The sequence below is a fragment of the Microcebus murinus genome, chromosome 9, assembly GCF_040939455.1.
Source record: "Microcebus murinus isolate Inina chromosome 9, M.murinus_Inina_mat1.0, whole genome shotgun sequence".
In the NCBI taxonomy this organism is placed as follows: Eukaryota; Metazoa; Chordata; class Mammalia; order Primates; family Cheirogaleidae; genus Microcebus; species Microcebus murinus.
The window spans coordinates 81,407,020-81,434,270 of record NC_134112.1 but is presented as its reverse complement, the minus strand read 5'-3'; the positions used below and the strand labels follow the sequence as shown (position 1 = coordinate 81,434,270).

The window sequence follows — 27,251 nt, the reverse complement described above, 5'->3', positions numbered from 1 at the left end:
CTTCACTACCCCAGTGTCCCTGATTTGGAGGATACCCAAGGCACCTGTAGTAATTAGGCTTGAAGGGCCCATTTTTGTTGAGTCCCAGATACTTGGCTTGTTCATCTGTCAGCTCTGTAAGGTGGGCATCAAAGGTGGGCAGGTGTAGGCTCGCCACATACTCATCTGGAATACAACACAGAAGCCCTGATATAAGCTTTCATGCCTCCTATCTGGCTCCCAAGATAGGCCTTAAAAAGTTGGAAGTAACTGTCTAATACTTGGAGCTGAATGAAAAATGCTCAACTTTTGCTCACTGGTCCTCAATTCTAAGGAATGGTTGCCATTGCCATTAGCTTCAAGCCCAGTGCTTTTCAAAGCTATAACATTTCTTCCATAACATTTCTAACTCTTTCAGCCTTAAACCTTTCCTTATCCCAGAAAGGTGAGGGAGAGACATAAGAAGCAATAGGCGTCAGGATCTAAAAGAAAGAATGGGATAGCAGGGGGACTAAAAAATGGTAAGCTGCAATTTGAGTTTTGTCTTGGACTCTATACTTTGTATCATCCAAAAAAAACTAACACTTGGGGAAATTGGAAAGGAATAACTAAGAAGGATACTACACTGTTTGCTTTGCTTTTAGTACTCTTAGTTCTTATGTGTTTCTGCTCACATTCTATTATCTGAACACACAGTATTTATTCATAATTATGTCATTTCTCATGTATCTGTATCGTCTCCCCAACTTCATTACACATTCAGTCAAAACTGGGACTGCTCTGTTTCTTTTATATTCCTTCAAAGTGTCTGTTAAAGGGAAAATATACCAACTTTTAAAAGTTGTTATACACCTATTGCTAAAGCAAAACAAAACCAGAAGCTGATCTATTCCCTGATCTTTGCTTGAGGAGTTTGTAGACACACTGTATCAGTTCAGGTGCTTGAGGCAGCAGGCGCTTTAAAAATTTAACACAGTTTAATGTTTCTCTGATATGAAACACCCACACAGTAGCTATACAGAGTCTGTCCTTTGGCCTGAAACAACAGGGTTAGCCTTAGAAGGGTAAGAGGCCGGATGTGGCAGCTCATGCCTATAATCCCAGCACTCTCAAAGGCCTAGGCAGGAGGATTACTTGAGACCAGAGGTTTGAGACTAGACTAGGCAACACAGTGAGATCCTGTCTCTTCAAAAAATAAGAAGTATTAGCCAGGGGTGGTAGTGCTTGCCTGTAGTCCTGACCTAGCTACCTGGGAGGCTGAGGCAGGAGGATCGCTTGAGCCTGGGTGTTGGAGATTGTAGTGAGCTATGATCATGCTACACCGTGGCATTCCAGCCTGGGCAACAGAGTGAGACCCTGTCTCACGTACACACAAAAAAATATATAGTAAGAAAGTCTCACATGGTCTGCGAAAGTCTGGTAGGGGACACTTAGCAGCTTAGAACTGGAATAAGTCAGATGTCATAAGGTAGTAAATGATTCCTCTCTTTTGGGGGAAGATTTTTCTTTCTCCTTTGAGATTCCTGCCTACAAGATACTTTATGAGAGAAAATCCTCAAAATTCACAGGCAGGTAAACTAAATCACAGCAAAATGTCACAACTTCAATGGGACAACCCATGTGGGAAATTGGATAACTGGGAATGGAACCTAGGAATCTTAGCTCCTACTTTACAAGATAAAGAGATCTTCTTTCTCCCATCCCTAAGAAAGTTAACACCCTTAAATTTCCTTTGGTCTCTGACTCTGAGCTACTTTGGTGATGATGGGATGGAAAAGCATGTGCTTACCCATTTTCTTGGGCAACAGGTAGACATCCTGCTTATATCGTCCCTCAGGAGCATTGTAAAGCTCTATCAAGGCGAGAGCCTAGAAAAGCAGAGAGAGGGATGCAGAAGTGCCATTCATGGCAATCTACCCCCTATCAAATGAAACCAGGATGGTCCGAGGACCCTCTCCAGCCCACTGGTGCTCCATTCTGGAGACCTTACCTGAGTAGTAGCGGTGATTGAGAGCACAAATGTAGGCACTGTGGAGCAGCTTAGGTTCAGCAGACGGCCCTAGTAATCAAAGGTGAAGATACAGATGGGGTTAGGACAAAGTTGCTAGCCTTTGAGGAGTGAGGGAAGAGTGTGACTGCCATTTTCCAAACACTTCCCAACTGACATTGCTGGATAAAAAGGTATTTGATAAATAGAAACTGACTTTTAAATGAAACCACTAAAAATGCTGGAAAATTTGATCAGGGTAATAGCTAAAAGAATTATGTAAAAAAGGAATACAGCCGAGGCGGGCGGATTGCTCAAGGTCAGGAGTTCAAAACCAGCCTGAGCAAGAGCGAGACCCCGTCTCTACTATAAATAGAAAGAAATTAATTGGCCAACTGATATATATATATATAAAAGTAGCCGGGCATGGTGGCGCATGCCTGTAGTCCCAGCTACTCGGGAGGCTGAGGCAGGAGGATCGCTTGAGCCCAGGAGATTGAGGTTGCTGTGAGCTAGGCTGACGCCACGGCACTCACTCTAGCCTGGACAACAAAGTGAGACTCTGTCTCAAAAAAAAAAAAAAAAAAAAGGAATACAGATGGTCACATGACACTGAAACTTATGACAAAGATGGGTATATTTCTCTTAAATTTTCTACTCTCTCTAGCATAATATCCTCCTTCAGAGGATCAGCAGTTTTTGAAAGACTGTCCTAAAATAAGCAACGATCTTGTTAAATCCAGGGGTGATCTCTCCAGGTTGCGAGGGGAAGTATTGTTGGATTTAGGAAGCTGTGATGATTTTTGTGCTTCTTCCTCAGTTTGGTTCTCCTGAATTCAAGGCAGCCTAATATGCTGAGCGGGTGATTCAGACAGAAGGGCTGGAAACTGCCTCCAATGCCACCCTTTCCTATTTTGTTTTCTAGGAAGCCTAATCACCTTTTTTCTAAACTGTATAGCCAAAAACACTTGCGGTGCATGCTTTTGTCACCAAAATTACTAAGTGGGACCTCCCAGGACAACTAGAAATAAGTTGCCAGACAGTGGGCTGACATCAAAGTTACTAATGCATATTTAACAACCTGCCCATCTACCTATACACACTCCTTCCTTGTGAAGAAATAGTTCACTTCCCTTATAGATGCCCTAACGTATTTGACAAGGTGAGATAAGGTGAAAAAAAGGTGAAGAGAACAGTAAGGATGCTGAAGCTTTTTGGACCCCTAGCTAAAGACAGTGTATCTTTCCCTTTTCATATTCAGTTTCTTTAGTATAAAAAAAGAAAAACTGACTGAAAATCAAAAACTGAGAAAAGTATTATCTTTCTTGTTATTTTGATAACTTTCCCTGAAGATAAGAAAGCTTCAAGGCAAGAACATGGGGTACAGTTGTCAGGAATCCAGGACTAGAGAAGAGGAGCTTTCAAGAAAGGAAAAGTGGTCAAAGATTGACATGGAAGGCTAAGTGAAATGAATGTCAAGAATAAGTGTGAAGAAGAAGAAGCCAGGATGGGGAAATAGCAATCAAGCAACCAATATATAGCTGGGTACCTACTACACATCTGGCTCAATTCAAGGGAATGAACACTCAAGAACAGGGATTCTATTGGCAAAGACATGATTTTCTCAGAGCTTGCCCAAGATAGTCTTAGTTATAGTCAGAAATATCTATCTATTTTGTGCTCACTGATTAAACCATCCCACAAATGACATTATCTCTTTGTAAGTATCACTCAAAGTGGCATTGCTTCTATCTGTGAATTCATTCCACAGTAACAGTCATTATCTGACTCAACCTGTGGAGTGACATGGAGAGACAGGATAATTGGTGAAAAATGAGGAACCAAAATAGTTTCTTAATTGCTAAGAAGATCTTTCACAATTAGAAGCAAAATCTTCTGGTAAAGTAGTCAAACTTGTACTTAAAAGAAAGAGTTGAAAGTATGGGAGAACATGAGGAGGAGGGACCCTGGTATTGCAGTCTCTCCTGTTAAGGGGGAGTATCTTATGGCAGCCTGTCTTACCTCTGCCAGCAGTACTATCCTCTTGCCATCAGGCCATATCACATGGTCAACTTGGGATCTCACTCGCTCCCAGGTCAGTTCTGGTGTCCGCAGACTCGCCTGGAACACATTCAGCAAGCACGTCATCAGCCGTGGCAAGTCCCACTTTGGGGACAAAATGATGTTGAAGGGAGCCATTTCAAATAGCAAGTTGAAAGGAGCAACCAACATGCCAGATGGAGAATACCTGTCCTGGGTTGGTTAGGACTGTTCCATTTCAGGGAATTTAATCTTAGGCCCAGCCAGGGAGGGATCACTCAGGATGTCATTCCACAACATATACCGTATGCCCACTCTCACAGTAAAAGGTGCTATGGGAAATACAAAAGAAACCAAAGACATGGTTTCTGCCTTCAAAAAGCTTGCACTTTAGTTGGAAAACAATACATATGTGAGAGGAAAAAAAGCCTTTAAAATACTTACAAAGCAACATGCAAACAAGTGCAAATTAATACAGTGCAAACTGAATACATAAGTGCTGAAGAGACACAGAATAGGACAATCCAAGCTCAGTGGGATTAGTAAAAGAAGGCTGAATGTCCTAACCAGCATGCTAGGGCCCAAGGTTCTGCCCTCATGTCCCAATATCCCAAGTTCCACCTTCTCAATGATGGTGGTTCACCCTAAAGTTACAGAAGCTTTGTGACCTAAGTGCAAATGTGAGGTAGCCTTTAAAGAAATGCTTAATGGTTGAGTAAAGCTCCTAATGGCTCACCCTCCTTCCATTTCTGTATATTGTATATTCAGAGAACAAGAGAAAAAATGTTAAATTTATTAATGGTAGCAATCAAATAACAGTCACAGGGTATAGACTTAAGACAACAACTTCCCTCTTCCAATAGGTAAATGTCTAAAATAGAAAGGGAATTCATACTCTAAAACTACCCAGTGGTTCATTTCATAAAACTGAGAAGTTCTGTCAGATAGTAGTTTTCTGACAAATAAAGGGAAACACGTTGGTTACACAATAATCACATACTGAGTACTTACCATATTCTAGGCATTGTGGTAAAGAATATGAATATAGATAAGACTGTGGATTCCTTTACTATACTGTGAGCTATTTATGAACAAGAACAGCATTTTCTTTTCATTTGTGTATTCCCAAAGTCTATCTAAGAATACACTGGGGTGCTCAATTAATGTTTAGAAATTCATGGTCCCTGTCTCCTAGGAGGTACCAATCTAGTGGGAAAGACAAACATAATTATATTTCAGTGTTTTCAGAACTGTATTAATTGTCTGAACTATTTCTTTATTAGGTAGATGGAAACATAAAATTTCTTGAGATATCAAGTTTCATAAACTAGTTCAACCTTTCTAGAGGGCAATTTGGCAGTAACTAACAAAATTTTATATGTACCTAATCTTTGACCAATCGGTTTCACCTTTAGGGCTCTATCGTATACAAACTCTTGTTCAAGTTCAGAAATGTTAGTGTCCAAGAACGTTCAATTTAGCATTATTTGTATTAATAATAGCAAAAAATCTACATCAACAAGGGAACAGCTAAGTAAATCATGACTCCATACAATGGAATATTATGCAACCCTTTAAAAAAGTAGATCTAAATATGTTAACATGAAAACCATTTTCTACTGTTAAGCGAAAAAATCAAGTTGCAGAACAATATAACCTCAATTTTGTAAACTTTTAACTTCTTGCTGTCAACATATTTACAGTGTTTGAATTTTAAACTATGCAATTACTACTTTAAAATTAGAATTTTAAAAAGAAATTTTATAAACACTGTAAATAGAGTTCAGAAGAATTTAAGCAAACAGACCATTTTGAGAAGTTATGGTGGATATACAAGATAAAATCCCTTAGCCATGGCTCACACCTGTAATCCTAGCATTCGGGAGGCCGAGGCGGGCAATTGCTCGAGGTCAGGAGATCGAAACCAGCCTGAGCAAGAGCGAGACCCCATCTCTACTATAAATAGAAAGAAATTAATTGGCCAACTAATATATATATATAAAAATTAGCCGGGCATGGTGGCACATGCCTGTAGTCCCAGCTACTCGGGAGGCTGAGGCAGAAGGATTGCTTGAGTCCTGGAGTTTGAGGTTGCTGTGAGCTAGGCTGACGCCATGGCACTCACTCTGGCCTGGGCAACAAGCGAGAGTCTGTCTCAAAAAAAAAAAAAAAAAAAATCCCTTTGCCAGTGGAAATAGCTAAGAAATACTAACTGGTAACACTGGCATTTATTGAGATGACAGGATTATAAAGTATGTCATGTTTTTAGTGTTTCACACCTATAATCTTCAGAGGACAAGCAATCTTGGTGACTGGGAGCAAAGACTAACACCAGGATAACAAGAGTCTCCTGTCTTAGGACATATTCCTTGGGAAGAAAGATATGATGGAATCAAAGAAAGGACACTTCTTATGAATATAAAAAAATAATCAATGCTTAGTAGAAGCAGCTTACTAGAGCACTAGAATGGCTATATGTTGCAGGCAAAAGCCCTGAGGAGAAGTTTATAAAAGGAGTTTGAAGAGAGATTTGGTTAACTTATCTCTACCACTGTTCACTCCACCAACCTGACTATTAAGATCTATTTGGCAGTTATATTCCTTAAGAGAATAACAGTTTCCTACCCTACAGCTGGCACAGCTTGACAAGAATCTCCCTTAAAGATATCCAACTGTCTTCACTGTGATTTACAGTCACTGAGCAATCTACCAGGAAAAGGGTTCCCTGTGCAGACTACCTTCCCAGACATCCCACCATAAATTAGCCAGTTATTGTGCTCGCACAAATTGGTCTGATACAATTTGGAACAGTGCTTATCAGTTTTTTGGTTTTATTTTTCAGGGAGAACACTGTGGTTCGAGTCCTAGTAAAACATGGAGTTAACAGCAAGTCTCAGGTTAAATCATTCTTTGGCTGGAAAAAAATTTTAAAGCCTGTGTACATAATGGTTTAACCACTTGAATTGTGAAGCTTACAATCATACAGGCCTTCTGTGTGATGCATATGGGTAAGCAGGTCTGCTTTCAAGAGAAAAGAAACATGTAAAAAGAAAGGCATGGCCAAAAGGCAGCTGAGAGCATAATCTCTAAAACAGTTTCCCTAAGTACTCACAGCATTAATATTTCTCAGAAAAAAATGAACCTTTCTAAATGACCTACTCTTTTGATGAGCTATTCCTTCCTAAATGCATAGTAGACAACATTTCAAGGTAAAGTAAAACTATAAATTCTTTCTAAAAAAAAATCCCCCAAAACCTTAATTTTTTTTTCTTTTTTTAGGAGACAGGGTCCCACTTATCGCCTAGGCTGTTCTCCAACTGTTGGGCTCAAGCGATTCTCCGGCCTCAGCTTCCCAAGGAGCTGGGACTTCAGGTGGCACCCACCATCCTCAGCTCAAAGAAACCTTAAATTTTTGATCACTCAAAATATCTGGGTAAATACTTGCCAAATTATTCTGCTACACAGTTTTACTGAGTTGACTTATAGTGATTCTCCTCTCTTATTCTCACACTTTGCATCCAATGCACTTAGCAAATCCCATTGGTCACAGCATATCAGTTCTTATTACCTTCACAGCTTGCCCATTTAATCCAAGCCTCCACCTCCTATTATCAGAAATACTGAAAGACCTTCCTATTGTTCCTATCACTACTAAAGTTCTATAGTGTTTTTTAAATACAAAAGCCAGAGTAATTTTTAAAAATCTAAGTCAGATTTTGTCACTTGTCTACTCAAAACCTTCCAATGGCTTCCCTCATATTCAAAATAAAACCTAAAGTCCTTATGATGGCCTATAAAGCTCTATGTAGCCCACCACCTCCTTGAACTACCTCTTCTCCTCACCCCCTTGCCCAAAGTTCCTCCCCCATGGCTCCTTATTTCTTCCTCAAACACACTGAGTGGGTTTCTACCTCAGGGTCTTTTACTGGCCATTGTCTCTGAATAGAAGGCTCAGATGGCTAGCTTCTTCATTTCATTCAGGTTTTTTTTCAAATGTCATCTCCTCAAAGAGACTTCCTTGACCACTCAAACTAGAATAGGATCCTCAATGTCCTCACCTTGCTGTGTTTTTTCAATACTAAGCACTAATTGACAATAAACTGTCTATTATTTGCTTATTATCTGTCTCCCACACTAGAATATAAGCTCAATGAGAGCCGAGATGTGTTCTCTGGTATTTCTTCAGCCAATTAGTACTTGGCACAGAGCAGAATAGGTATTCAATATAAATATGCTAAATAGTGAATGAATATTCTGGTTTCAATTATTAGTTGAATTTGCTGTTTCCTTGCATTTCATTTCACATACCACCAAAGGTTGAATAATTTAACTTTCAAAATCCCTTATGAGCATTTCTCTTTCTGGACCATTTAGCTTAGCCATATACCTTTTGATAACAAGGACACAAAGAGAAGTGAGAGCTGGCCCCTGGCTCATGTGAGTGGTAGTTATGCGGTCAACCTGGCAACACCTGCAAAACTAGGTCTAGTCTCAATACAGTAGCCAGGATGATCCTTTTAAATAAAAGTCATTCTTTTAAAACATTAAGTCAGGTTGTTACAAACCTTACAATGGCTCCCTATTTCTCTTAGAACATAATCCAGAGTTCTTATGATAGGCTATGAGGCCCTGTAAGATTTGGCCTGTGACCTCTCTGACCTCATCTTCCACTCTTCCCTGTCCTGTGCTCATTCTACTCCAAGCACATCAGCCACCTTGTTCCTCAGTGTGCCTAGGCACACTCCTGCCTGAGAGCCTGTGTACTGGTTTTTCACTCTTCTAAAATGCTCTTCACCAAAAAAATGCACATGCCTAATTCCTTCAAGGATACTCAAACATCACCTTCTTAATAAGGCTCACAATTTGATCCCTATATTTAAATTGCCACACAGTGCTAGATTCTCCTTACCATTCTCTACTTTTTCTTTTTTTCCTGGTGCTTCTGCCTTCTAACATAGTATAAATTTTAGTTAAAATTTATTATGTTTATTGTCTTTCTTCTCACTAAAATATATGCTCCATGATGGTAGGAATCTTTGCCTGTTTTGTTCACTGACTCTAAGCATCTAGACCAATACCTGGCAGTCACAAAAAAAAATATTTGTGATTGAAGGTCAAGAGTCTTCTGGTCTTTATTCTGAGAGATTATTTATGTCTGGGCTGCATTTGAAGGAGAAATTACCATCATAATTTGAAGTTAAAGTTAATCCACAAGTCATGAGGAGGTAATTATAAAATATATAGGAAAACAAAACAAAATATGAGTTTTTTGACTATGAGTCAAAAAACCTGGATTTTGTGTTCCAATTTTATTTTGGATTAATTATATGACTGACAATATACTTAACTTCATAGTTTTCCAATTGAAAATTAAGAATAAGAATAATGCCTCATGGAATGATCAAGAAGATGAAATGAGATAAAGTAAAAATATGAAAGGTACATGACTGTATCTGGAGTTATTTTTTATTTCAGAGCTGTTTGAAGGTTTAGAAGGGAAAATTCGTTCTCCCTTCTGAAGATTTCTCATTGGGGTCTATGGCATGGCACACATACTTCCCTTCAGGCTTTTCCCCTTTGAAGGCTCTATAAGCAGATTAATACAGGAAAGTACAATCAAATGCTAGACAGGTTTAGAAATACTAATATCTTTGGCCATTTAGCAAAGGGCAATATGGCATATAAGTGAAACTTAAGGGGGAAAAAAACCCAACTACCAACTAAATTATTCATTATAAGCAAAATCATGGTATGATAGAGTAATGAGGCAAACACCCAGGGTACAAATAGGCTTTGGTAGGTTGTTTTGCCAGATATTTTTAATAATAGAAGAATAGAGCACAGAGTTAAAAAGAGAAGCCATATAAAATAGATATTATTAAACAGGCTCTCAATATATCAACTGATCCTTATCTGGCAATGGTGAAACTCAGTGAGAGCAGCCCTCCATGGAGATTAAAGCATGCTTTGCTTGAGCCAGTTACCCAGAGAAAAATACAAGTGTGCCAGAAAAATGCCATAAAAATTTAAAACCAGAGTGAAAGTCACACTGAGAAATATTTTGGTAAGTCTGAAAAGAAATAAATAACACTTCTAGTAACTATTACTTGGGCAACTTATTAGGACCAAGTGCAATTTTGGATTGGAAAATTTTAGAGTGAATATAATCAAATTAGAGGACCAAAGTGTAGATTTTCTAGGTATGAGGACCACATGCCACTACACAATGGCACTGCATTGATTTGACATCTACAGACCCAATTACTACAGTTTAGAAAATATGTTAAGGAGAGACCTAGCCCAGTGAGAGGGAGAGAAAGAAAAAACCATAGCATTTGACAGGCACTCAATCTTAAGCAACACAATCATCCCAGCACATAGATTTTTTTTCCTTGACTTGTTTCCTTGGACCAACCTACTTATCTTCATCTTTATGGTAAAGCCAAACACCCCCCAAATACCGACTGCTATACTGACTCACATTCATTGTATCCTTTTTGTAGTTTTGAGTTTACCCTGCTTTCAATCCTAAATGTAGAGATAAAATGGCTTACATTATAAGTAGATATCAAGTTGGGAGGAGGAAGATAATAACTTGAAATGATTAAATTAGGAGGAAGACCATTATAGTATCTACAAGCACAGCTGTAGGGCAAATAAGTGAACAGATATGGACAACTCTGCCAGGAAAGTTATGTTTAGGATGGCTGGTGACCCTGCTCTTTCCTCTTTCAGTTTGTTTCTTGGGAAGGAGAAGGAAACAAAGCTCCCAATAATGAGCCACTTGATCTTACCACATCAATCTCTGTGTTGGAATGTCCCATGTTACAAACAATGCAGCTATTCTTCATACGGTCCAAGTGCTCTCTGGTTACCACATTCTTGTTACCTTAAAAACAGAAGAGATATCCACATGAAAAGGAATGAAGTTGGACCCCTACCTCATTCAATATGTAAAAATTAACTCAAAAATGGATCATAACCTAAATGTTATAGCTAAACTATAAAACTCGTAGAAGAACACAGGAGTAAATCTTTGTGACCTTGGGTTAGGTAATGGTTTCTTAGATATAACAACCAAAGAAAAAAAGAGATAGACTGGACTATGTTAATATTAAAAACTTTTATATGGCCGGGCGCTGTGGCTCACGCCTGTAATCCTAGCTCTTGGGAGGCCGAGGCGGGCGGATTGCTCAAGGTCAGGAGTTCAAAACCAGCCTGAGCAAGAGTGAGACCCCGTCTCTACTATAAATAGAAAGAAATTAATTGGCCAACTGATATATATATAAAAAAATTAGCCGGGCATGGTGGCACATGCCTGTAATCCCAGCTACTCGGGAGGCTGAGGCAGAAGGATCACTCGAGCCCAGGAGTTTGAGGTTGCTGTGAGCTAGGCTGACGCCACGGCACTCACTCTAGCCTGGACAACAAAGTGAGACTCTGTCTCAAAAAAAAAAAAAAAAAAAAAACTTTTATATGCAAATGATATCACTAAGAAAACGCAGAGACAACCACAGAATGACAAAAAAATCTGCAAATTATATAATTGATATGTGACTTGTATCCAGAATATATAAGGAACTCTTACAATCCAATAATAAGACAATTCAAAAATGAGCAAACATGAGCTCAGGAATTTGAGATTACAGTGAGTTATGATCAGGCCACTATACTCCAGTCAGGGTGACAGAATAAGACCTTATCTCTAATTTAAAAAACAAAAAACTAAAGCTCTATCATTTTAGGAGAAAGGAAAAAAATAAAATCAAAGAAGAATTAACTTTATACATTTTTTTAAAAACAAACAAAAAATAAAATAAAAAACAAAAAACCAACAAAGGATCTGAACAGTCATTTCCCCAAAGAAGATGTATTATACAAATGGCCAACAAGTGCATGAAAAGATACTCAACATTATTAGTCATTAGGGAAGTACAAATCAAAACTACAATGAGATACCACTTTAATGCTCATTAGGATGGCGATAATCAAGACAAACAATAACAAGTGTTGGTGAGAATATGGAGAAATTAGAATGCACATGCATTTTGGTGGGATTGTAAAATGATGTGGTCACTTTTTAAAAGTTTGGCAATTCCTCAAAACATTAAAAATACAGTTACCATATGATTCAGCAATTTTACTCCTAGGTATCCAAGAGAACTGAAAATATATGTCCACATAAAAAATTGTATACAGTGTTCATAGCAGCATTATTCCTAATAGTCAAAAGGTGAAAACAACCCAAATGTCCATCAATTGATGAAAGGATAAATAAAATGTGGTTATATTATACAATGAAATATTATTTAGCAATAAAAAGGAATGAAGTACTGAGACAAGCTATCACATGGATGGACCCTGAAAACATCATGTTAAGTAAAGGAAGCTGGTCACAAAAGATCATATACTGTATGATTCCATTTATGTTAACACAAAATATCCAGAAAAGGCAAATCTACAGAGACAGAAAGATTAGCACGTTGCCTAGGGCTGGGGGATTGTAGAGGATGGAGGATAGAATAAGGAGTGACTGCTAATAGTATGGGGTTTCTTTTTTGAGGTGACAAAAATCTTTCGAGGTGCCACTCCATTTAATATGTCATAATCATACCTGTACAGGTAATAGGATGTTACACAAATTTACTAAAAACCATTGAACTGTAAACTTTAAAAAGGTTAACTGTATGGTATATGAATTATATCTTAGTAAAAAATTAGATTGTGGTGATAGTTGTACAACCCTGTGAATTTACTAGAAAACAGTGAATTTCAATGGGTGAAATATGTAGTATATGAAATATGTAGTATGTGAATTACCTCTCAATAAAGCTACTTAAAAAAAAAAAAAAGATTCATGGGAAGCTGAGGCAGTAGGATTGCTTGAGCCCAGGAGTTTGAGGTTGCTGTGAGCCAGGCTGATGCCAGGGCACTCACTCTAGCCTGGGCAACAAAGTCAGACTCTGTCTCAAAAAAAAAAAAAAAAAAAAAAAAGATACAGGGGATTGATATGAACCAAGAACAACTTCTTGTGGGTCCTCTTCTCTGCCCCCAGCTCTTCCTGAGGCTACAAATATATTTTTTAAAATATTCTGATTCCCGGCCGGCACGGTGGCTCACGCCTGTAATCCTAGCACTCTGGGAGGTCCAGGCGGGCAGATCACTTGAGCTCAGGAGTTCAAAACTGGCCTGAGAAACAGTGAGACCCTGTCTCTAATAAAAATAGAAAGAAATTAATTGACCAACTAAAACTACATATACATACACAAAAAATTAGCCGGGCATGGTGGCACATGCCTGTAGTCTCAGCTACTCGGGAGGCTGAGGCAGTAGGATTGCTTGAGCCCACGAGTTTGAGGTTGCTGTGAGCTAGGCTGATGCCATGGCACTCACTCTAGCCTGGGCAACAAAGTGAGACTCTGTCTCGAAAAAAATATATATATAAAAAAAATTGATCCCCCCCCCAAAAATAGAATTATAAAGGAAAACCAGTGTTCCTGTGATTTATGGTATCTACTAGCCCATTGAAAGTGCTCTACCATCAAAATAAAATAAGTATCTCAGTCTAATAAAACTAGCCATCTCTGTATATTCCTCTCTAAAACTCAAAATCTACCTCTTGGTGAATTAGCACAATAATCTCTCCCACTTTTTCTATCTATGAAGAATTTTGCTCTAGGTTTGCCTTAATTATAGGGACTAGAGAGAAATATATATCACTTTGGGAGGTAAAATTTAAAAAATCAATATCAAGTCCTATGGATGAAAAAAAAAAAGAAAAAAAATCAAGTGTACAAATTTAAGATCTGGCTTCCCAAATAAAACTCTACTAATTAATCTCATTTCTAGCCATTTTCTAGGTAGTTTATAATGGATGGAGATATAGCAGTTATAAAGGATAGAGAGAAACTTTCCTAAAGGAATGACCTAATGGGCATTCTCAAGTGCCACTCCATTTAATATGTCATAATCATACCTGTACAGGTGATAACAATGTCCACTTGTCGGATGACCTCATTTAATTTGACCAGTCGAAATCCATCCATACTGTAGAAATAAAGCATGACCAATTAACCTAAACAGGCAGCTGGGAGCCTTTTGCCACAGAACTTCTAAAGCTATTACCAAGGTCCTTTGGTAGCTACACTGTCACTTCTTGAGATAGCTGGACTATTCTTAATAGCAAAAAATTCAAACCTTTAGCTGTTGTTTCCTGTTAAAAAATAAAAAAAAATAAAAAAATAAAAAAAAAAATAAAATAAAAATAAAAAATTCAAACCATTCCCTTAGTTCATACAGCACAGAAATAAAAGGTTCTTTTCCATCAGTGGAACTTATTTCTTCCTAGTAATAGAGAGCCAGGCATTACCATGAGATTTCCCAACCAAGTTTCTGGAAACTTTAGAAAATGGCACTTAGCCACTGAATCTACTAGCCCATTGAAAGTGCTCTCACCAAGATCATCAATAATCTCCTGAATGCTAAAACCAAAAATATTTCTAACACTCATATTACTTGATTTCTTCTGCTTCATTAAACATTATTTGCCCTCTTAAAACTCTATGCTCCTTGGACTCCATGACATTTCTATCCTGGTTTTCCCCCTACTTTTCTGATTGTCTCTTCTTGACCTCAGCCAACCTTTAGATATTGGTACTCTGTATGGTTCTAACCTCTACTCTTTTCTCTATTTTTTCAGTACTCATCCATACCCCTTTCTTTGGCTGCAAATGACCACTTACAGGTGGCTGATTTGCATATTTATATCTTTACCTTAGATCTCTTCAAAGCTTCATAGTCAAAAATCAAATTATCCACTGGATATTTCATCATGAATGTCCCAGAAGGATCTCAAACTTACTGTGTTTGAAACTATACTGGTTATCTTCTCCCCACCTCCAACTTCACCAATTTCTTCTATATTTTCTACCTTGATCAACAGCATCATTGTTCATTCAACTGTATGAGCCATATAAACAAGAATGTTCTAGCTTACTGCCTCTTCCTAATTGAAGTTGTCACCAGATCTGGTTGATTCTTTTTCCTTCATTCCTCAAAAGTCTCTTGAATCTGCTCCTTTCTCTTCATACATGCTGGCCTTGCTTAAGTTCAGGTCTTATTATTTCTTGCCCAGATTACTGTAGTAAACCCTGGCCCAATCTCATTGCTTCTAGGTTTACATCTCTCTAAATCATTTTGCAGAATAATTTCCCTAAATGCAATTTGGATCATGTCACTTCCTTGTTTAAAATATTTCAATGAAATGCTTGTTCTCAGGATAAGATACTTACATTGATATAGGATTATATTGACATATGATTCCCATGACACCTACCTGAGATATTACCGCTCTCTCAAATTTATCCCATCTGCCAGCTACATTAAAATATTTCCAGCTTCTTAGATACGCTATGCTATCTCCTTCCTCAGAGACTATGCACATGTTCCCTCTAACTGGAATATACATCCAAACTAAGAAAACACTTACACGTTTCAAGGCTCAGTTCTATTGACCTCTCTTTCTACCCTAGCCCCCTTGCTCTCCAATTACAAATTTCTCCTTTGTGCTCCTATAGAAGCATGTGCTGTTTACCTCCATGACAGCACTTACTACACTGCATAGTGGTTTTCTGTCCGTGTGCTTCAAAAGCAGGCCCCTGTCTCATTCATCTATTTATCCTTAGCACATGGCACAGTACCTAATACATAGTAAATGATCAGTTCATGTCTATGAACTGATAATTTCAATAGTACTGCAATAAGTATTAAAGCATGGTCAGTTTCTATAATAAACTTTGAGAATACTAGAAGGGTGATGGTTCCCCTTGTGTGCTGAAGCCCTGACTCAGAGAAAGCCAGCAACTCTGTTGGGGAAGTCAGTGGACTTATAGCTAGGATATGTAAGGAGAACAGGAGGAAATGGTTACAGTAAAAACTTTATGCCATGCTTCATTCTATTCTGGGGACATTCCTCTAGAGGGTTAATGGTAAAGACTGGGTGGGGCATCCAGGCTATAGACACTAGGACTCTACAATAATTTTCAGGGATAGTAGTAGTTCCCATCCTGCTGAGGCTGGCAAGAGAAAATTTTAATAATAGCTATCACTTAGTGAGCATCTATTACATGACAGTAGCTCTGCACCTTATATAATTATATATTTATTATGTAATATATAATTTATAATAATTATTTTACTGAACAACTCTCACAACCCTATGAGGTATGTATGATTACCCACATTTTACAGATGAGAAAGGAACTATTCTTTTTTCAAATTTTTTAATTTTAGAATAATTTCAAACTTAAGAATTATAAGAATAGTACAAACAATTCTCATATATCCTTTACTCAGATTTAGCAGATTCTGCCCTTAATTTAGACTTGTCTGATGTTTACTCACAATTAGATTCAGGTTATAGGCTAAGCATGGTGGTTCATGCCTGTAATCCTAGCACTCTGGGAGGCTGAGGTGGGAGGACTGCCTGAGGTCAGGAGTTTAAGACCAGTCTGAGCAGGAGCCAAAGCCTGTCTCTACTAAAAATAAAAAAAATTAGCTGGGTAACTAAATATAGAAAAAAACATTAGCTGGGTGTGGTGGTACGTGCCTGTAGTCCCAGCTACTTGGTAGGCTGATGTAGGAGGATCACCTGAGCCCAAGAGTTTGAGGCTGCTGTGAGCTAGGCTGATGCCATGGCACTTTAGCCTGAGTGACAGAGTGAGACTCTGTCTCAAAAGAAAAAAAAAAGATTTAGGTTATACATTTTGGGGAGGAATACCACAGAAGGCTCTTTTTAGTACATCATATCATAAGACATCCAATGCCAGTCTATTTCTTTTTCAATCATTGTTTTCAAAGTGGCAGGGATTACACATAGAGACAGTAAGGAGCTACTTGTTCTCCGGCTCAAAGCATCCCCCGTTACTATTTCCACAGGAATTCTAAATTTTAGCTTTTCTGATAGTCTCTGCTCTCTCAGAGCAGAGCTCCTTGACCTTTGAAAGATAAATTTAGAGCTAGTGGCAGCCTATCTGAGGATCTGGGCCCCTCTAAGATAAGATGCAGCATTAACTCAGTCATTTTTTGGCGCAGCTCCAAGATCACATGTCAGATGGCAGCGTACAGGAGGAAGCAATTCTCCCTTTGCATACTTACCAGGCTTGCAGGGCACAGATGGGGTCAATCTCAGTTACATACACAATGGAGCCCATGGCTTTCAGGGCAGCACAGCACCCCTTCCCCACCTAAAGAGGGGAGAGAACACATATATTAGGGAAACTCAACCAGAAAACAGTTCCTCAAAGCTTCTGGTAAAGAGCACCTCCCTTTCCGCCCCCAAAAGGAATTTTACTGAATAGATTCATGCTCAAGGAAAAATAAGAAAAACAAATGAATGCAGCTCCTAAACAAACCCCTGGCTCCTGCTTATCACATTCATGTGCATAAGCACACCCACACTCACGATTTATAATCAAAACACAAGCTAAAAGAACATCACAAACGGTGGTACTGGAATAAGTCAGAAAATCAACTTAAGGAAAAATGGCAAAAATGCAAAGGTAAAACAAAAGACTGTACTTTAACCAGAGGGCCTCCAAAGTTACTTCTTCCCATTCTAAAGTGGTAATCAATATACTCTTATGTCTATACAAATTTAAAATTCTGTAATATCTCAGCAAATTACATTTTAAACAACTAATAAATGAAAGGTCAAACTTTACCTCTCCATAGCCACAGACCACCACTTGCTTTCCACCAAACATCATATCTGTTGTCCTTTTAAGACTAAGGGAAAAAAACATTAAATCAGAAAAATCTTCTCTTATTTCTCTCGAGGTTAGTATTAAGTCCTTTTGTTTTTTCATGGGTTTTTTTTTTGAGACAGAGTCTTGCTTTGTTGCCCAGGCTAGAGTGAGTGCCATGGCATCAGCCTAGCTCACAGCAACCTCAAACCCCTGGGCTCAAGCGATCCTACTGCCTCAACCTCCCGAGTAGCTGGGACTACAGGCATGTGCCACCATGCCCAGCTAATTTTTTCTTTATATATTAGTTGGCCAATTAATTTCTTTCTATTTTATAGTAGAGACGGGGTCTCACTCTTGCTCCTGACCTCGAGCAATCTGCCCACCTCGGCCTCCCAGAGTGCTAGGATTATAGGCGTGAGCCACAACGCCCAGCCTTCATGGAGTTTTTTTTGGTTTGTTTTTCATTTTGAAATAAAGCCTGATTTCTACCCTAGAGAAACTATTTAATGACCAGAAAGAAAGGTTGAATAAAATACATATGTTCTCACACTTTACCATCCAATTAGTTCTATATATGTGATTTTCCCCCCTTTTCTTAGGAGTGGTACAGAAGGGAAGAAGATGTAGATTACACAGTAACTTTTGAACATAAAAACAATATACATTTATTATATAATGTTCTGAATATATACTGCTTGGAAATAAAACATACAAAGAAGAAAATAAAAATAATGTAATTTTAATTTATGAAGTGACAAAGCTCTGGCTTAATGGAAACATTATCCAGAGGTGCTACATGCATTATTTCCAGAAATAAGCAAAATCAAAAAAAAAATCAGAATCTCAACTCAACAACTCAAGTTCACCTCAAAGATAATAAACATTACCCATCAAGAATTGATTCACGGCAACAGTAGAGGTTGTCAAATTTCTGTTTGGTGACTGAGTCATTGACATTCATGGCTGGAACACACAGCTTCCCAGCTTTGGACAGTTGATATAGCCTGAGAATAAAGGAAGTCAAGAAGAACATAAAACAATGAGACATTATGATCCACCATTGCTTTCACATCAAATCCCAGAAATATGTTGATTGGGTAGGCATAAAAGCATGTGACATGACTAGTTTTGTCCTATTAGGTAGATATTGAGAAATAAAAACATATCTTTCAGGCCGGGCGTGGTGGCTCATGCCTGTAACCCTAGCATTCTGGGAGGCCGAGGTGAGTTGATTGTTTGAGCTCAGGAGTTCGAGACAAGCCTGAGCAACAGCGAAACCCTGTCTCTACTAAAAATAGAAAGAAATTAGCTGGACAACTAAAAATATATAGAAAAAGTTAGCTGGACATGGTGGTGCATGCCTGTAGTCCCAGCTACTCTGGAGGCTGAGGCAGAAGGATTGCTTGAGCCCAGGAGTTTGAGGTTGCTGTGAGCTAGCCTGACACCATGGCACTCTAGCCTGGGCAACAGAGTGAGACTCTGTCTTGGAAAAACAAACACACAAACTAATAAAACATATCTTTCAGGGATAGGTATATTCCCATCTAATGGGTGTGGTATGCACCAAATGGGGGATAGACATGCTTGAAGCTCTAACTTGGGTGGGGCAAAGGCAATATATGTAACCTAAACATTTATAACCCCATAATATGTTAAAATAAAAAAAAAGAATATATGGGGATAGCTGATTTACATATAAAATTATCTTAAAAAAATAAAGAGCTTGAACTATTAAAAAAAAACAACCCACATCTTTTTAGAGCCTGTATATAGCTTAGCAAATAAAGATCTTATTCAAAAGTAACGTGGGGAAAATCTCTGACCTACCTTTAAATTTCAAATGTAAATTTACATTTTACTTTTTTTTTTTTTTAACTAGACATGCAGTCTCGCTCTTATACAGGCTGGTCTGAAACTCCTGAGCTCAAGCAATCCTCCTACCTCAGCCTCCCAGAATGCTAGGATATAGGCATGAGCTACCATGCCTGGCCTCAAATGTAAAATTTTTAACTACATATAAATTTATTCCCTCTTTTAATTATAAAAGGAGTAACTTTAAGTACTATTTTAAATATCATGCATAATCCCACTACTCTAATGCAACAATTTAAACTTTCAAATAGTCTCAAATTTATAATCTCAATATGTATATCTATATACAGGAATTTTATTTTAAACTGAGTCAATTATACATTGAACTATGGGTTTTATTCAAAATTCATCCCTTTTTAAGAGTCAGAAGGTATGTTATACCATAGTTTCATATATTCAAAAAGATAATGATACATTGAAGCAACAATGGTAGCTGATTCAGAATTTACTTTCCTAAAACTTTTATTTCATATTCTTAGGTCTTTATGTGTGAATAATAGCAAACAGAAATGATTTGAATTTTACTCAGGGAACTAGTGCTTCTTTGAGAAACAGAACAGAACTCCTGCACTCTATGTAAGAATATAAACTCTATGAGGACACAGCTTACTGTCTGTTTTGTCCACTGCTAAATCCCTAGCACTTAGAGCAGTTCCTGGCTCACTGTAGAAGTTCAATAGGTATTTGTTGAATAAATGAATCTTTCCAGAAAGGAGAAGAATTCATCATATTACAATGACTAGAAAACATGAGGCTTCCACTTGTTCTCCTACCTGACCCCCACACTATTTTAGGTTTGTTATTTGTATTAATTAAAAAATAAGCATGCAGGTTCAGATCTGGTCACCTCAGAGCAGGTTCCAATCTTTTAACATAATGTGTTCATAGGTATGTGATTACAAGATTAGATGTCTAGGCTACATAAAACCAGGTATGCCCATGTCAAATCTTACCTATGAACTCCAGTGACACTCTCCTCTACTATGCCCTTAATTTTCTTAAACATGTTGGGATACTTTTTATAAATCCAGTGAGTGAGATCCCCTCCATCATCCAAGATCTGCAATAGTAAGCATCAATAATGTCATTTACTTTGCTGAAGGCTCAAGGCTTCAGTGCTTCTCTGGGTTTTGTATCCCAATTTCTAATTACCAATTTAGAGATATGCCAAATTTCCCAGATGATAATGTAAAATAACTTAAAGCAGGGTTAATGGAATAATCTACTAAACAGTCATTATACTGAAGTAAAAGACAATGAGAGGTGAAAGGCCAATTGTAATTCTCATAGCCAAATGGTCCTCCCATATGACACACCTACTTTATCAAAATACACAGCAACACAATGAGGATTTTCTTATGGACTGACAGCTTAAGTAGTTATCTAGATCACTAATCCTTGAATGTGCTGTAGATATTCAGAAAGCCTAAACTTTATATAGCTGATTTCTGTTGGTTAAATTCAGAACTTTAAATATATTCAGTCAAGGCTTACTTTAAAATAAAAGGCCAGATAATTAGTCTCCCTCTCAGAACAATGGTTTACAAGACTGAATTCATTAATCCTTTACTTCTCCTGAAGTATAGGCACTCTGCCACCCAAAATATCAGGCAGCACTATAGGGTTTTGCCTAGCACAACCTCACACTCTGTATAAACCAAATTAAAAATAACCAGGGAACCGTGCAGCATGTAGGTGTGCAAGCATGCCTCTGAACAGCTCATCACTATTTCAGGTTGGGATTAAAGATAAACACAATACTGTGCCCACTGGAGCTTTCATCCGCAGAGGAAAGTTTTTGAATTATAAATAAGCTAAAGAAGCAACAGCTTAGAACACTATCAGGCACTAGGCTGTGGCACTTCAGCCCTTCTACTGGGCTATTAAAAGTGCTTAGCAGGACTTTGCAAATTGTTACACCTATCCTCCTGGAAAGTCCCTACAGAACTGAGCTGCCCTTTGCTGGCATGCACCCATTTTGCAGTCTCATCAATTATCAACTCTCCTGCAAGTGCCTAAAATGCCATCCTGGACCCCAGGGTACACAAAATCCCCAACCTCATGTCTAGAACCTGATCTCTTTTATGCTTCTGCTCTGGCTGTTGGATCTATTTTCTCTGACTCAATCAAGCCTTGCTTGAGAGCACAGATCCAAGGCAGAACTCTTAAAACTCTTATACTTGCTCCAAACACAAGTAGAAACCCTCAAAACAGATTTCCTAAGAAACCGAAAGGCTCTTCTAAGTTTTCCCTTGCCACAAAAAAGATCAAAGACAAAAAGATCAAACAACTGGGAACTCTGTGTTGTAAATTCTAATATTCTCATCCCCTTTTACCTTTTAAAAAATATACCTGATACAGGCAGGTATATCCTTGATATTTATTTAATGAATACAGCCCATAATTCTTACCATGTAAATCTACTGAAGAAAATTCTTGTCACCAGGAAATCTTCCTGAGATTAGAAAGCAAGGAAAAGTACTAAGATCTTGACAAGATCCAAAGAGGTATGGGTCCTGTTTTCTAAAGTGACAACTGTTTTTACCCTTGTCTTACTCTCTTCATTAACCTTCCCAGCAGTTTGTGCTGGCTCCACAGTTTGTAAAAACTCTCTGAGTACAATTGCATGTCCTCTATGGGTTCCTGACTATAAAATCAATGTTTTATTCTCGGGTGAAACCCCCTGGCATACCTTCTTTAGTGTCTGTCAGTCATACTCTGTCCTGTTGCTGTTAAAACTGTTGGAATGAGCTGACTCATCTTACAGCCACGGTCAACCCCATCCCTCCACCCCTTTGGTATGAAGGCTTCAACCCAGCTTCCTTAAACCAGCACAGGGTGCAATGTGACCTGGATCACAGAATTCAAAAAGAGGCTACTTCTCTGCTGTGAGCCAGACGAGGCCTGTGCTGTAGTCTGCAGCAGCAAGCAATGATTGGATTACAGCTTCAAGGATTCTTTTTTCAGTTGATTCCCTAATTTCTCCTCTAATGTGCAGAATTTTTATGAAATAAGAGTGCCACATACTTTGTGTAGCTTTTTGCCTCTCTGCAAATATAATGTGCTATTAGGCTTCAAGACTTGATCTTTTAAAAAATGCAACAAAAATTAAAAATGCAAACTTTGCCTGGTCATCTCTTTTAAGGTGGTGAATGAATAAAGAGAAGAAATTTGAACTTGGAAGTTCTTCAGGTTTACTAAAAATTCAGTATACGGATTCTAGAGAGAAAGATAAGTATCTTGGGAGATGTTGTGTTTTTTTGGTTGCTGTTGGCAGGGATGATGGGCAGTGGTAGGGGATGGAAAGTCATTACTCTTGCTTTTTAACAAGCCATGTATGAATCCTGAGCAGTGCTTTAATGTTACTAATGAATATGAATGCTTCCAAGAATTAAGGCACTTTGAGGTTACAAGAAGTTCAATACTCTTGGGGTACCCTAAGCATAAGCACCTAGTTTCACTGGAAATCCAGGTATATCAGATAGAAATGGAGCCATTTTCCTTTCTTATTATTGAGAAACCCTTTCTCATGCCATAGCCTCCTCCTACTTCCACCCCTGACTCCTACATAATTGTGTCAGCATAAATCTGACCCACCATGTTTGGCTGCCAGCCTTCTACATTCACGCATCTATCAATGCACCACCAAAAGTCATCTTCTGACTCTCCTTTCCAGGCAAAGACAGGAAATCCTGAGAAAAAGAAACAAAAGAAACCATTAAAACCTTAAAAAAGGGCCAACCTCCAAATTTTCACAAGAAGACATTGGTTTTCCCCAATTCCAAACTCTCTCATCCTGTTATATTCCTTGGATTGACTTTCTTCACTGACTAGCATGGCCTTTAGCACCTTTATCCATTTTTTTGTCTTTGTTGGTCATTCTGCTCTTATTAGCCCAAAAAGGACAAGCTAAATGAACACAAGTATGATGGTTGTTAAAAATATGACTAAAAAGGAAAAAAGAAACCAGAAATAAATACTTCTTGATCCACTTACACTGGCATTCTCACCATTTCTCAACTCCTCTTTGATCTTTTTGCCTCTATACTTTAGTCATCCCACCCTTTTCATCAGGAACACCCTTACACTCTTTTTCTTTTTTTGAGTCAGAGTCTCACTCTGTTGACCGGGCTAGAGTGCCATGGTATCAGCCTAGCTCACAGCAACCTCAAACTCACAAGCTCAAGCGATCCTACTGCCTCAGCCTCCTGAGTAGCTGGGACTACAGGCATGTACCACCATGCTTGGCTAATTTTTTCTATGTATTTTTAGTTGGCCAATTAATTTCTTTCTATTTTTTTTTTTTTTAGTAGAGACAGGGTGTCACTCTTGCGCAGGCTGGTCTTGAACTCCTAACCTTGAGTAATCCACCCGCCTCGGCCTCCCAGAGTGCTAGGAATATAGGCGTGAGCCACCGTGCCCGGCCCCTTATACTCTTTTTCATCTGCTAAAATGTTGCTATAATTCATAGCCCAGTTAAGTGTCACGTTCCTAATGAAGCCTGATTAACTCTGCTGGAAGTAAGCTCTCAAGGAATCTGAACTTTTCTAAGCCCCTTGTTTATGTACTGAATATAGATTTATGATCTGCGATGGCATTTATCATATATGTCCTTGTATTATCAATACTTATAGATGTGTATTATCTCCTTGACCACGATATAAAATTCTGAGGGCAAAGACATTGTCTCATTTGTCCTTCTAACTCTTAGAGTAGATCAATAAGCATTTGTTTAAAAAAATAAGTGAATCCATATGCACAATTAATTGGGCTATACATTTAACATTTGTATTAATATTACTTTTATATTATATATACATTAATAAAATTTTATAAATGAATGAGTATCAATGAAAGAACCAATGAAATGCTGAGAGTGCTGGCAAAAGGAGAGACACATACACTCTACAGGCCTTTCCCAGTATTTCCCGGGAGCAGTGAAGCAAGTGTGTAGTACTTTGATCTGTGCTGTGTTGCCAGAGAGTGAAGGCAAGAGGCTGGCAAAGTCCAAATTTCTCTATTTCTTGTGTCCTTCAAGTATCAGTGGATACTGTGATCAAATATTAATCTGCCAGGTCAAGTACTCTTTATTGCTGAAGCAGAAACACCAAACATTAAGTCAGGGCAAACTACCTGCTGGAAAACCAGCAGAGCCACAAAACTATGGCTGAAGCATTTTCTTCTCTAATCCATATTACCTTAGACAGTGAGTAGTGTTTGCTAGTGCTCTACTGTTAGTGAGTCAAAGCAAAGCATTAACTAATAATGGAATAATAGACATAGGTAGATATTTGCTAACTGTAAAATATAACAAAGTTAACCAGATCATATTTGACAAGAGAAACCCAGAAAAAGAACAAACTTATCAAGATTAGGAATCCACTTCTTCAAAGACAGCTCCTTTATTGTCAACCTTCTTTAAAGATTTACGTTGAAACAACAGAAGTTTTCAGAGACTTATTTAGCCAAAGACATAAAGAACAAGCAACAGATCTTACCACTTTCTGCTAGAGCAGCAGCCACTTCATTGAGAGTGGAATAGATGTTGCAGGCAGCCCATCGGCACTGTGCCCCCAGAGCACCTAGAGTTTCCATAAGCACCTGTATTAAAGAGAAAGCAGGAGATGAGCAAGCCTGAGCCAAATAACAGGTCAAGGAGATTAAGTTTATATATTTGACAATAAGAACATACTCAGAAATAACTTAGGCCAATGCTTTTCAAATTGTTTTCCACAGAACCTCTTCTGTATTCTGACAGGAGTGCGAAGTTTGGGGGAGCCATGGGAAGAGGCTCCACATGAGCTCTATGCTTTTACCTGTTTAGCAGGAAAATATCTCTTGCCCAAGACCCACCACAGATGTAAGGCAAAATTTGGCTGCTACAGATAGGCAAGGCAAGAACACCAAGAAAGCCCTGCTCTCACAAAGAAGGCGCCTTCTTCAGACAAGAGGCCACATGGGGAGATCCAAGAACCCCGCCTGCCCTCCCCATGAGCCTAGCCCCCAGAAACAGGGAGCAGCAGTCTAGTGCTGCAGGTGGGGCAGGAACTAGAAGGGAGAGCCCCCACTTCTTCCAAGACAGCTCCTTCATTGTCAACCTTCTTAAAGATTTACATTGAAACAATGGAAGTTTTCAGAGACTTACTTTAGCCAAGGACATAGAGAACAAGCAGAACATCATACCACTTTCTGCTCTAGCAGAAACTGCACATGTTTCTACATGTGCAGAAACAGATGAAGACTGAGGTAGAAGCAGGGACACTGAGGAAGGCTCTTTTGAAACATCAAATCACAAGGTAACAGCAACCCCCTGCTGGAGGAATTTGAAGCCTTGGCTGGTGTACAACAAAACCTAAATCCAGCCCAAATCACGACTATAATGGAAACTAATATACTACTACTCAATAAAAATTTTAAGACACACAAAAAGTGGGGGGAAAATTCCACTGTTAAGAAATAAAGTTATTAGGCCGGGCGCGGTGGCTCACGTCTGTAATCCTAGCTCTCTGGGAGGCCGAGGCGGGCGGATTACTCAAGGTCAGGAGTTCGAAACCAGCCTGAGCAAGAGCAAGACCCCATCTCTACTATAAACAGAAAGAAATTAATTGGCCAACTAATATATATAGAAAAAATTAGCTGGGCATGGTGGTGCATGCCTGTAGTCCCAGCTACACGGGAGGCTGAGGCAGCAGAATCGCTTGAGCCCAGCCAGGAGTTTGAGGTTGCTGTGAGCTAGGCTGACGCCACGGCACTCACTCTAGCCTGGGTAACAAAGTGAGACTCTGTCTCAAAAAAAAAAAAGAAATATAAAGAAATCTTTTAGGTTGGGTATGGTGGCTCACACCTGTAATCCTAGCACTCAGGGAGGCTGAGGTGGGCGGATTGCTCGAGGTCAGGAGTTTGAGACCAGCCTGAGCAAGAGCGAGACCCCATCTCTATATAAACAATAAAAATTAGCTGGAGTGGTGGCACACACCTAAATAATCAGTAGAGCCAGATTCTCAGGCAAGCCAAATGTTTGATCAAAGAGGAATTTCAAAGTAACTATAATTAATATGTTTATGCTGAAGGATCTAGTGAAAAAGATGGACAACATCTTTGACCAGATAGAAAATTCAGCAGCAAGATGAAACTATAAAAACAATTCAAATAGAAGCATAAGAAATAGCAGCCTGAGCAAGAGTGAGACCCTGTCTCTACTAAAAATAAATAGCTGGGCATGGTGGCACATGCCTGTAGTCCCAGGAACTCGGGAGGCTGAGGCAAGAGGATCATTTGAGCTCAGGAGTTTGAGGTTGCTGTGAGCTAGGCTGACGCCACAGCACTCTAGCTCAAGCAATCGAGCAAGACTCTGTCTCAAAAAAAAAAAAAAAAAAGAAAAAGAAATAAAGGAAATAAAAAAAAGTCAGAGATTAAAAACTCCTTCAACAGGGTTATCATCAGACTGGGCACATCCAACAATAGAATCAGTGAACTTGAAGATTACCAAACTAAAATACAAAAAGAAAGAAAGGTGGCAGAAAAAAATTGGAATAGAGCACTCAAGATCTATGGGACATTATCAAACAGTCTAACATACATGTAACTACAGTTCCAGAAGGCAAAGAGGGAGAGACAGGGCAAAAGAA

The 27,251-nt window shown here is 38.6% G+C and overlaps 1 protein-coding gene across 6 annotated transcripts in view; it reads right to left on the bottom strand.

The window, feature by feature from the left end:
- Positions 1-27,251, bottom strand: part of AHCYL2 (adenosylhomocysteinase like 2) — a 179,170-nt gene that overhangs the window by 3,351 nt on the left and 148,568 nt on the right. For all 6 annotated transcript variants that reach the window (XM_012789190.3, XM_012789191.3, XM_012789192.3 and 3 more), the window contains exons 5-16: positions 25,122-25,224; positions 23,221-23,315; positions 20,577-20,683; positions 18,639-18,755; positions 17,728-17,791; positions 17,162-17,250; positions 13,983-14,053; positions 10,801-10,895; positions 3,989-4,087; positions 1,970-2,038; positions 1,769-1,847; positions 45-165 (exon numbers count right to left, since the gene is read on the bottom strand). In XM_012789190.3, the coding sequence (XP_012644644.1) occupies positions 45-165; positions 1,769-1,847; positions 1,970-2,038; positions 3,989-4,087; positions 10,801-10,895; positions 13,983-14,053; positions 17,162-17,250; positions 17,728-17,791; positions 18,639-18,755; positions 20,577-20,683; positions 23,221-23,315; positions 25,122-25,224 (1,109 nt within the window). The remainder of the gene's footprint in view (positions 1-44; positions 166-1,768; positions 1,848-1,969; positions 2,039-3,988; positions 4,088-10,800; positions 10,896-13,982; positions 14,054-17,161; positions 17,251-17,727; positions 17,792-18,638; positions 18,756-20,576; positions 20,684-23,220; positions 23,316-25,121; positions 25,225-27,251) is intronic.